Raw genomic sequence first — 11,530 nt, 5'->3', positions numbered from 1 at the left:
TCCAATAACATTCAAGAAGCTTGACACCATCCAGGACAAAGCAGCCTACTTGATTGGCATCCCTTCCACAAGCATCCACTCCCTCCACCACTGACGAACAAGGTAGTAGTGTGTACCATCTACAAGATGCACTGCAGAGACTCACCAAGGCTCCTTTGGCAGCACCTTCCAAACCCACGACCTCTACCATCTAGAAAGACGAGGGCTGCTGATACATGGGAACACATTACCTGGAAGTTCCCCTCCAAGCAACTCACCATCCTGACTTCGAAACATATTACCGTTCCTTCACTGTTTCTGGGTCAAAATCTTGGAAGTCCCTCCCTAACAGCGCTGTGGGTGTACCTGCATCACAGCAGTTCAAGAAGGCAGTAGCTTAGCACCATCTTCTCAAGGGCAGTTAGGGATGGGCAATAAATGCTGGCTTAGGCAGCGATGCCCACATGCAATAAATGAATACAAGAAAAAAGTCCCAACTACCAGTTTGTAAATGATAAATTCTTGAGACCCCTGAAGGGTAGACTATGATGGGGTTAAATCCATTCCAAGCACACAATGAATGCCTTTGCTTCAGAAACTTTCATTGTTCTGCATTCATGCTGCTGTGAAGCACTCAGGCAGACAATTACTACAAAGTAAAAGGAAACATTTAATTAAAAATGCAAGGAATTGTTCTACGTAATTCAATGGCATTCATGAATTTAAAGAATTTGCTTTGCTTAGTTCAAAGCTACATGGTAGTTTGTTGAACAAAAAACATTTTTCATCTTTGGTGATTTTTAACATTGCTGCTACTTTATTATTCCTGCTTTTAATCACATGTATTTTTCAATATATAATAATGTAACTCCACTGCATACAAAATTGGATACAAACTTTGGCACACTGATGTTGCAAATTGTCTTTCCCCTCTGGGACTTGCTTTTGAATCCAGCCAGGATTAACAAGATCAAAGTCTTCCTTTTTTACCTGTAAGGGTTGCAGCTGAAATGTGTTTGGACAATCCTAAGTGAACTGGGCAGTCCATAGCACAAAACAACACAAAATTAGGAACACACTTGGAAAAGCCATTAAGCTGTAAGAAATGGGGGAAAAAATATAGTTCTATGAATGGCAGAAGTTTTGAAGATTTGCCTGAGTTCCTTATTGGAATTATTAGTGACTATCTTTTAATTATAATATGGCCCCTAGTTTTGGACTCCCACATAATTAAAAACATCTTTTCTACTTTTACCCTGTCAAACCTCTGCATAACATTAAAGATCTCTATTTGTCTTCTCTTTTTTGGAGAAAGTCTATTCAATTTTTCCTGTTAGTCGTACCTTCCTGTTCTAGTTTCATCTTTCTAAACTTCTTTTACACTTTCTCCAGTGCTTCCATAACCTTTAGTAATGTTGGCTAAACCTGTGCATACTACTCTTAAGTGTGGTCTACATAAGTTTGACATAACTTTTGTTTTCGAATTCAATTCCTCTAGAAATGATTCTAGAAATAGAGCTCTGTTTGCATTTTTAATGGCTTTTTTTAAACCTGCATTGCTACATTACTTGTGTATCTGTCACTTGATCCCTTTATGTCTGTATCCAATTTAGACTCTCAATTAACTTCAAGCTTTCTGGGCTGAGGAGAAAACAATCAGCATTTCTTTTAATCACTATTGTAAATCTATTAGAAAATGTGCATTCGTGTGTGTATACATGTCAAGTAAAGAATGGATTTAACTTGATTACGATGCTTCCACAATCAAATAGTCTAACACTTGTATTTATTTATATAAGTCTTTTACTATGTTAAACGCTTCATTGCAGTGTTATCAAAAAAAAATGGCATGAGTCGCATAAGGAAATATTAGTACAAATGACCAAAAGCTTGGTCTAGGCGGTAGATTTTAAGGAGCGTCTTCAAGAAGTAGAGAGAGGTTTTGCGGGGTGGGGGTAGATGGGGAGGAAATCTAGAACTTGGGCTTTAGGCACCTGAAGGCACAGCTGACAATAGGGAGGCACAAGAGGGCAGAATTGGAGGAGTGTTGAGATCTTGGAGGATTATAGGGTTCGAGGTTACAGAGATGGGGAATGAAGTCATGGAGGGATTTGAAAACAAGCTTACACATGAAGAATGGTCAATAAGCTGAATATTGAAAAGCGCTGGGAATGTTGATCACTTGTGGAACTGTACCCGAATGAGTCAGTGGGTTCTGGAAGGATTGGGTGAAAGTTTTTGAAGGAAATGTAGGTCCAGAATGAAGGTCACTTTGCCCATTTTTGTTATGCCGACATTAAGTATCTAGAATGGTGAAGAATTCTATTTTTGAACATCAACACATTTTGCATTCAAAGGAAATAAAATCAGCAGTTGCCCAAGATACTTTTGGATAAGAAACTGTTCTCTTATGTTTAATTTAAATTAACCCCACAATTATTTAGTATAAATATGTCCTTTGAAAACATTGGCCTGGATTTTCATCCTTGATGTGGTAGTTGAGAAAAGTCTTGGCTTGGCCTGCCCGCCTCGAGAGCAGGCTGCATTTGGGTCAGCTGACCTGGTAAAAAGTTCAGAAGCAGCCTTGGGCTGCTGGGCATTGAGGCTGGCTGTTTAAAAGGCAGTCATTCCTCACACCCCCTTTTAAAAGGTTCACCATCCCTCTCATCTACCGTGAACCACGACTCATTGTAAAACTGGCCTAATTCCATGAAAATTGTGGGGGACTAGGAAATGCCTATTTCCTCAATAGAGCCAACCAGGTTGGGAGTGCCGGATGCAGGCTTTTGACCCAAACCTGCCCGCACCCCTAAAAGGCACTCTTGAAAATCGGAAATTCTGGGAATGGGGTTCGGAATCCCAGAATCTTCTTTATTTTGCAAAAAATACGTTATTCATAAAATATCTGAAAGAACATTACAAAACATTTCAAAATGGACATCACAAAAATTACAATAATATCCAAGTCGCACCCTGAGGTGCTTCAATACAATCAAGGATTACAGACATTTCAAAATGGTCATAACATTCAGTCAAAAAGCGCAATGTTTTTAAGTTATCTACATAAATCATGTTGCACTGTGAGGTGCTTCATTACAATTGTGATACTTGTAATATTCACTGCATACATTCAATGTGAGTCAAACAGCCCGAGGGGTCTATACAGTTTCCAGATGCTCAATGCACTTTGGCTGAAAGGTCTTAGACAGCGACCTTTCCCCATTGCGCCTAAGCGGCGGCTGCCCCAAGCTTTAGTGTGTCCCTCAGCACGTAGCCCTGGACTTTGGAATGTGCCAGTCCACAACACTTGGTCGGGACAACTCTTTGCACCGGAAGACCAACAAGTTTCGGGCAGACCAAAGGGCGTCTATCACTGAGTTGATGATCCTCCAGCGGCAGTTGATGTTTATCTTGGTGTGTGTCCCTAGGAACAGCCTGTAGAACATAGACTCCTGTTTCACGGAACTGCTCAGGATGAACCACGACAAAAATCACTGCATCTCTCTCCAAACCTTCTTTGCAAAGGCACACTCCAAAAAGAGGTGGACCACGGTTTCTTCCCCACAACAACCACATTGAGGACAAGGTGCAGAGGGGGTGAGACTCCAGGTGTGTAGGAAGGATCTAACGGGGAGGGCCTCTCTCACCACCAGCCAATCTACATATTGGTGCTAGAAAGAATTAGAAAGTTCTGGCCATGAGGCATTCTGCCAAATGACTTTGACACTCTGCTCGGGGAACCAGCCGACAAGATCCACCATCTCCTTTTCCCGCAGGGCTTCCAAGATGTTTCGTGCCGACCTCTGCACCTTTGTGGTCAAAGGTGTTTCTCTGCATAAATTTTTCCACGAGGGACAGGTAGTATGGCATGGTCCAATTACTTGTCGCATTCCGCAGCAGCTTGGCCAGACCCATTCTTCGCAACACTTGGCACAGGTAGACCCTAAGCACGTAGTGACACTTGGTGTTTGCGTAACGAGGGTCTACACAGCTTGATGCAGCCACACACTCCATCAGGATGAGGTTGATGTTGGGTACATTTTTTCCCCCTTTAGAATACTGGAATCTGGTCCCAGCCATCATTTTTAAAGGGCTCCTGAGTCATCCCAATGCAGTGAAAATCCAGGGTAGCGTCCAACACTCCTCTCTTTCACCATTACCTTTCATTAATTGGCTCAATGTTAAGCATTGTACTCTGCGGCATTTCAAGAAAGGGTATAAGGACATTCCCAGTAACTACAGGGCAGTCAGTTTTAGATCAATGGTGGGTAAGGTTTTAGAAACAATAATTAGGGAAAAAAAATCAACGGGTACTTAGAGAGGTTTCAGTGAACTAAGGAGAGCCAGCACAGATTTGCGAAGGTCAGATCATGCTTGGCTAATCTAATCGAAGAAGTAGCAGAGAAGGTGGTTGAAGGGAACGCAATGAATATTGGCTATATGGATTTCAAGAAAGCGCTGCATAATAGGCTGGGTTAACAAATTTGAGGTGCATGGAATAGAAGGGTCAGTATCAGCTTGGACAAGAAAGGGCTTAAAGACAGAAAACTGTGGGTCATGATGAATGCTTGTTATTTTAGGCTGGAGGATGAATGACAGTAAGTTCCCCAAGTGTCAGCGCTGAGACTTCTGTTTTTTTTATTTATGTATAAATGACTTGCCTGTTGGAATAAATAAACTTGCAAAATTTGTGTATGATACAAAACTTGAGCATTCGGCAAACAGTGAGGATGTCACCAGTGGATTGCGACAGGACATAGATAAGTTAGCAGAATGTGCAGACAAGCAGCAGATAGCAGTTATGCAGAGAAGTGTGAGTTGATGCATTTTGGCAGAAAGTATAGACAGAGGCAATATATATTTAATGGCACAGTTTTAAAGAGAGTACAGGGACAGAGAGACTTGAGGGTTCATATGTGTAGATCTTTGAAGGGGGCAGGGAATACTGAGAGGTTAGTTAACAAGGCAAATGGGATCTGTTGCTTCTTAAGTAGAGGTATTGAATACAAAAGTACATAAAGTTATGCTGAACCTTTATGAAGCTCTGGTTAGGCTACAACTAGAGTATTGCATCCATGTCTTGTCACCACACTTTATTATGACAAGTTTATGGCAGATTATAATAGTTTTGGATAAGATTTTCAAAGAAAAGCTGTTCCTATTACAACACTTCCAGTTCCCTGGCCCCAACCGCCGCCTCTTCACCATGGGTGTCCAATCCCTCTACACCTCCATCCCTCACCAGGATGGTCTTAGGGCTTTCCGCTTCTTCCTTGAACAGAGGCCCAAACAATCCAAATCCACCACCACTCTCCTCCGTCTGGCTGAACTTGTTCTCTCACTGAAGAATTTTCCCTTAAACTCATCTCACTTCCTCCAAATAAAAGGTGTGGCTATGGGTACCTGCATGGGCCCCAGTTATGCCTGTTTCTTTATGGGGTACATGGAACATTCCTTGTTCCAGTCCTACTCCAGCCCCCTCCCACAACTCTTTCTCTGGTACATCGATGACTGTTTCGGTGCTGCTTCATGCTCTCGTCCGGACCTGGAAAAATTTATTAATTTTGCTTCCAGTTCCACCCCTCCATCATTTTCACATAGTCCATCACTGATACTTCCCTTCCCTTCCCTTCCTTGACCTCTCAGTCTCAATTTCTGGTGATGGACTGTCCACCAATATTTGACCCCCAAAGCTACTTCGACTACAACTCCTCACACCCTGCTTTCTTTAAGAACTCCATCCTATTCTCTCAGTTCCTTCACCTCCATCGCATCTGTTCTGATGATGCCACTTCCCTAAACAGTGCTTCTGACATGTCTTCCTTCTTCCTTAACCGAGGTTTCCCACCCATGGTGGTTGACAGGGCCCTCAACTGTGTCTGACCCATCTCCCGCACCTCTGCCCTTGCACCTTCCTCTCCCTCCATGAAGCATGGTAGGGTCCCCCTTGTCCTCACTTTTCACCCCACCAGCTTCCATATTCAAAGGATCATCCTCCATCATTTCCGCCAACTCCAGCATGATGCCATCACCAAACAAACACATCTTACCTTCACCGCCCCGTCGGCATTCCATAGGGACCGTTCCCTCCAGGACACCCTGGTCTACTCCTCCATCACCCCCTATACCTCAACCCCCTCCCAGGGCACCTTCCCATGCAATCGCAGAAGGTGCAACACCTGCCCCTTTACTTCCCTTCCCCCTCCTCACCGTCCAAGGGCCCAACCACTCCTTTCAAGTGAAGCAGCGCTTTACTTGCACTTCCCTCAATTTGGTCAACTGTATTCGTTGCTCCCAATGCAGTCTCCTTTACATCGGAGAGACCAAACGCAGACTGAGTGACTGCTTTGCAGAACACCTTCGGTCTGTCCACAAGCATGACCCAGACCTTCCTGTCACTTGCCATTTCAACACACCACCCTGCTCTCATGCCCACATGTCCGTCCTTGGCATGCTGTAATGTTCCAGTGAAGCTCAGCACAAATTGGAGGAATAGCACCTCATCTTCCGATTAGGCACTTTACAGCCTTCCGGACTTAACATTGAGTTCAACAACTTCAGATCATGACTTCTCTCCTCCATCCTCACCGCTTTTTGATCCCCTTTTTTCAAATATTTATTTTTAAATTTTTATATATAATTTTTTTCTCCCACCTATTTCTATTATTATTTTAAAAATGTATTTCCATTCATTGTTTTATCCCCACCTTTTAGCCTAATTTGATCCTTGCTCCCACACCGTCCCCTCCCCCCATCACACCCCTACTAGGGCCATCTGTCACTGGCTCATACTGCTTTCTACGTTTAATGTCACCATTAACACCTCCTTTAGCCAGTATCACCACCATCAACACCCCTTTGACCTTTTGTTTATGACATCTTTTGCAATCTCTCCTTTGCCTCCACCTATCACTGGTCTTCTATCCAGCTTCATCTGTCCCACCCCCCCTTATATTTATATATTTCACCATACTTCTACTTTTCTTTAGTTCTAAAGGAGAGTCATACGGACTTGAAACGTTAACTCTTTCTCTCCACAGATGCTGTCAGGCCTGCTGAGTTTTTCCAGCAATTTTTGTTTTTGTTTCAGATGTCCAGTATCTGCAGTACTTTGCTTTTATCTTAAGCTGTTCCTATTAGCTGATGATACAAGGAATTGGGACCACACATTTAAGGTTTTGGGCAAGAGAAGAGATGCGGGGTGGGGTGTGAAAAAGTAAAAAAAAAGTGAGTGGTAATGACCTGGAATTCATTGCCATCAAGGGTGGTGGAAGCAGAGACGATCAAATGACTTCAAAGGAAATTGGATAGGCGCATGAAGGAAGTAAACATGCAGAACTATTGGGATAGAGCAAGGGAATGAAACTGACTGGATTACTCTGCAGAAAGCCGACATGAACTCACTGGTCAAATGGCCTCCTTTATGTGCCATGGTGACACTATGACTTCTGACATATTAAAATAATGTATCATCTGGAATAGGAAACATCTAAGCACAGGACGCTGCTCAGTGAAGGGAACAAGCTGAGCTCTAATGTCAGAGGACTGAGTTATGACGAAAGGTTAGAAATAATGGATCCCCTCATCATTGAAAGGAGGAAAATCAGAGAGGACCTTATGTAAAACTAAGTGGAACTGGGAATATTGAGCACTATTCCCGGTTAAACCATAGCTGTGAAAGAAGGAATAAAAGGCAAGTTCAAGCCTGATATCAGGATGCAATTCTCTCTTTCAAGAATGATTATTTGGCATAGTTACCCTCCCCTGCAGAAAAATATTTTCGGCCCAGTAACATCAGTTTTTTAAAAAATGTCCAAACCTATTGCAGCAAAACAAAATATTTTTGATACAACCTCCATCGCAATTCCTCACCCATCACACTGCACAAATTTAAGATAAATGTTATTACATAATTAAGACATACGTTTGATTAAAGATCACAAACTTGCCAAGAAACCATCCATTCACTCCAACTCAGCTCTCCTTGCAGACAGAACCACACTTGCCCACATTGCACTTTTCCAGGGACGAGGCCTCTGGTCTGCCACAAAAATGCATACAGAATCACCAAAGGAATGCACGTGTGATAACTCTGTTTATGCCTCTATCCTTTTACCTATGGAAGTATTCAGATTGTCACAATTTCCTCTTTAGCTTGAACTTTTTTTGTTGATTCTTTTTTTCCTGTACTCATTTATGTTTGTGATGATCTTTGTAAAGAGTGAAGCGCTTTTCTGCATTGGTAAGGGATCAGACTGAAGACCTTCATGGTCTGAGTGGGCCAGTTGTTCTTAGCTATCAGGGAAGCAAGTGTGACTCTTCTAAGAGAAGTACAGAAGAGCAGGCTCGCTTGTTCTGTATCAGTACATAATGTTATTATGCTTCTGCAGATTTTTTTAATGTAATGTAAAATAATCTTTTTAAAAGTTCTAATAAAATTATAGGAAGGAACCAGATTGACAAAATGCTGTTTCTAGTTTGCAAATGCATGCGTGTGGACATTTGGCTAAAATAGGATTAAGAACTGGAGATGATTATCTCCAGCCCATCAGCAAATAACATGCCAGCACTAACTTTTTACACTTGTGCATGATTCACATGATTAATGGCCCTTTAGGTGAGATATTGGAGAAAAGGTGGTGCCTGTGAAGCCATTCCCCAGCAAGGACTCGATGAGAGAGAATAGGAGGAGATTGTGGCAGAAACTTGGTGGGAAAAGAAGGAAGAAAGAAAATAGCATTGTTAGAAAGAGGAACTTAGGGGAACTAAAATGTTTGAACATTTTTGTTCAGTATCAGCACTTATGAGTGAGAAAACTAGATTAGAGGAACTATTGGCCATGTGTAGCAGAGATTAGTGTTATCAGTTTTTTCAGAGATCTTCCATTTCATTGTTTCAACTGTTAATTCACCCCTCCCCCACCTCATATTGCCAATTAAGCTCATTACCTGCTCCATTGGTTACAATCCCAGCTGATGTTACCGCTAGACAAAACCCGATCCCAGGGTGCAGCCCAGCTTGATAGATCCTAACTTTTAATTTGTTTGTTTAGATACGTAGAGAGTGGCTACTGAACAGTCACCGGATTCAGCTAATGAACTTTTAACAAAAGAATAAGACATTTATTCAACAAGAAACTATGAATTATATTACAATACTCCTTCACCCACAACTATGACTTTACAGATATATACAGATTTGTAAGGATAACACGGGTTACAAAAGCTATCTTATACTCTAATGTTCACAGTAAGTACGCAGTCCATGTAAACCAGTAGGCACCCTGTGGTCAGACACACAACACTCTGAAACCAAGTGACAGATGCTACCTCAACCAGATGCAATGAATCTCTCATCAACTCCCCCCAGGTGCATGTCGTACCGTGAGCCAACCAGTCTCACTGCACTCTGTCTTTCACACAAGGGTTTCCAATCTTCACTCTCCAAGAACTTGCCTTGGAATCTTCTCCCAAATCGACGCTTTCTCTCAGGCATCTTCCTCATGGGATCACCTCCAGGGTTTCGAACTCTCCTTCCAATGTTCCTCTCCCCCCAGGTCCCCTCATGTGTTCAAGTTTTCTTTCATGCATTCTCTCTCAGTAACTCAGCTGACAACAGTATACCACAGCTTCACATGCCCATAGCAAAGAGTTACAGACCTTCAGTTGTCTCTTTGGACTTCCTGGCTTCTCACAAGCCTTTATCCCTTTAACCTTGAAGCCTTTCTCTGCTCCTCATTCTTAACAGGACCTTTTCCAGGTTCCTGTCCTTCCTTTGACTAGAAGGTTTTCTTGGGACTTTCTCCTGTTCCACTCCCCTGGATTTTGGGGACTTTCTTCTTTAGCTTGGGACTTGCTATCTGTCTCTTTTGCTCCAGTTTCTCTTTGGCAGCTACTTTCAACCAACTTTAGCTTGGGACTGGCTATCTGCCCCTTCTAGGTTGCTTCTGCTTGGCAGCTGTCTTCAAAACTGAACTCAAAAACTGCTGTTTCTTTAGTTTTTCTGGGTGTTTGTGTGGTTGGGGCCTGCCTCTCTGGACCCCTATTGCTAGGCAACAGCACAGTTTTTTCTTCTCTTGTGTTTGCTTTAACTTCTCTTAAGTCATAAAACTCATTAGAAATGCAGGCACCTTTTAAAGTGAAACTAAAACTCAACTTGACCTTTTCTTAACACACAAATACAGAAATACAAATCAAACTTAAACTTTAAAGCTAAAACTCATTCCCAACACCCACAAGTGCAAATATAACTTACCTAAACTGTCTCTATTTCATAACACAGTTAATAACATTTAAAAACATGGTAGATTAAGGAAAAGGATCTAGGTAGCTGCAGCTGAAGGAAAAAAAGGACCCAGAATCTAAACTGGCATTTATCCCTGAGTACATATTTTTATTTATTTTTTTTGTTTAATAAAACCTAGGATGATTACATGGAGGCTTTGGCCAGACTGCATCTCACGGTGTCCAGGGCATACAAGGTAAACAAAGAGATCAATTTTGAAGTTTTCATCCATAAAGTAGATGGTTTATCTGATGATCACAAGATAGAAACGCAAAGAGATATCCACCAACGAGCAAATGATGACCTTGCAGATGCTGGCTTGGAAAAACTTCACCTCAGGTGAGAATCTCAAGTAAATATACGTTTTGCTTTTGAATACTGAATGTCCTCCATAGCTATGATATAATGCTTGTGTAACTCTATATGCATTTTAGGCGAAAGAAACAAATTAATCTAGTACTCGGCCAATATTTATTCATCAATCAGTGTTGCAAAAACAGATTATCTGGTCACTTTCGCATTGATATTTGTGGGTGCTTGCTACACAAATTGCTGCTTCAATTCCTACATTGCAACAATGACTACACTTCAAAAGTACTTAATTGGCTGTGAAATACATAGGCTTCCAGCATAGCTAAACACTGGCATCCCCCCAACAATGTGGAAAATTGCCCAGATATGTCCTGTCCACAAAAAGCAGGACAAGTTCATTACGGCCAATTACCGCCCCATCAACCTACACTCACCCATCAGCAAAGTGTTGGAAGGTGTTGTCATCAATGCTATAAAGTGGCAGTTCCACAGCAACAACCTGCTTACTGATACTCAGTTTGAGTTCCGCCAGGACCATTTGTCCCCTTACCTCATTACTGTTTAGTACAGCTGGTGAAGAGAGCCAAAAGGAAGAAGGGGCTAAGAAGGGACCAAGCCACTTCCCACACAAGTAGCAAGAGGCGTCTCCCATCTGACACAGATGACAAGGGCAGCTGCTCTTCGGACGCAGAAGGGAAAGGGCGGCATCTACAGAAGAAGCGGCCAAGCTCTAGGGAGTTGGAGGATGAGACATCCGAGCTCTAGAACATTGGAGACAATGAGGAGACCAGCGCACCCCATCTTTGCCCACAACACGATGAGGCCAGTGCACCCCAGCCCCAGGAATCTGGGAGCAGTGAAGCGCTCAGCGCATCCCAGCTCCGGGAAGCCGGGAGCAGCAACGCCTCAGAGGGGGAGAGGATTGGAGAGACTTCTCCAACAGAGGACATTTCAA

At 42.5% G+C, this 11,530-nt stretch overlaps 1 protein-coding gene across 3 annotated transcripts in view; it reads left to right on the top strand.

Moving 5' to 3' along the window:
* LOC121278407 (ras-related GTP-binding protein D-like) overlaps nucleotides 1–11,530 on the top strand; it is a 62,300-nt gene that overhangs the window by 20,316 nt on the left and 30,454 nt on the right. For all 3 annotated transcript variants that reach the window (XM_041188803.1, XM_041188802.1, XM_041188801.1), the window contains exon 3: nucleotides 10,403–10,602. In XM_041188803.1, coding sequence (XP_041044737.1) covers nucleotides 10,403–10,602 — 200 coding nt within the window. The remainder of the gene's footprint in view (nucleotides 1–10,402; nucleotides 10,603–11,530) is intronic.

The sequence above is a fragment of the Carcharodon carcharias genome, chromosome 5 (genome assembly GCF_017639515.1).
Source record: "Carcharodon carcharias isolate sCarCar2 chromosome 5, sCarCar2.pri, whole genome shotgun sequence".
NCBI classification, from domain to species: Eukaryota; Metazoa; Chordata; class Chondrichthyes; order Lamniformes; family Lamnidae; genus Carcharodon; species Carcharodon carcharias.
This window is presented reverse-complemented; position numbering and strand designations above follow the sequence as displayed.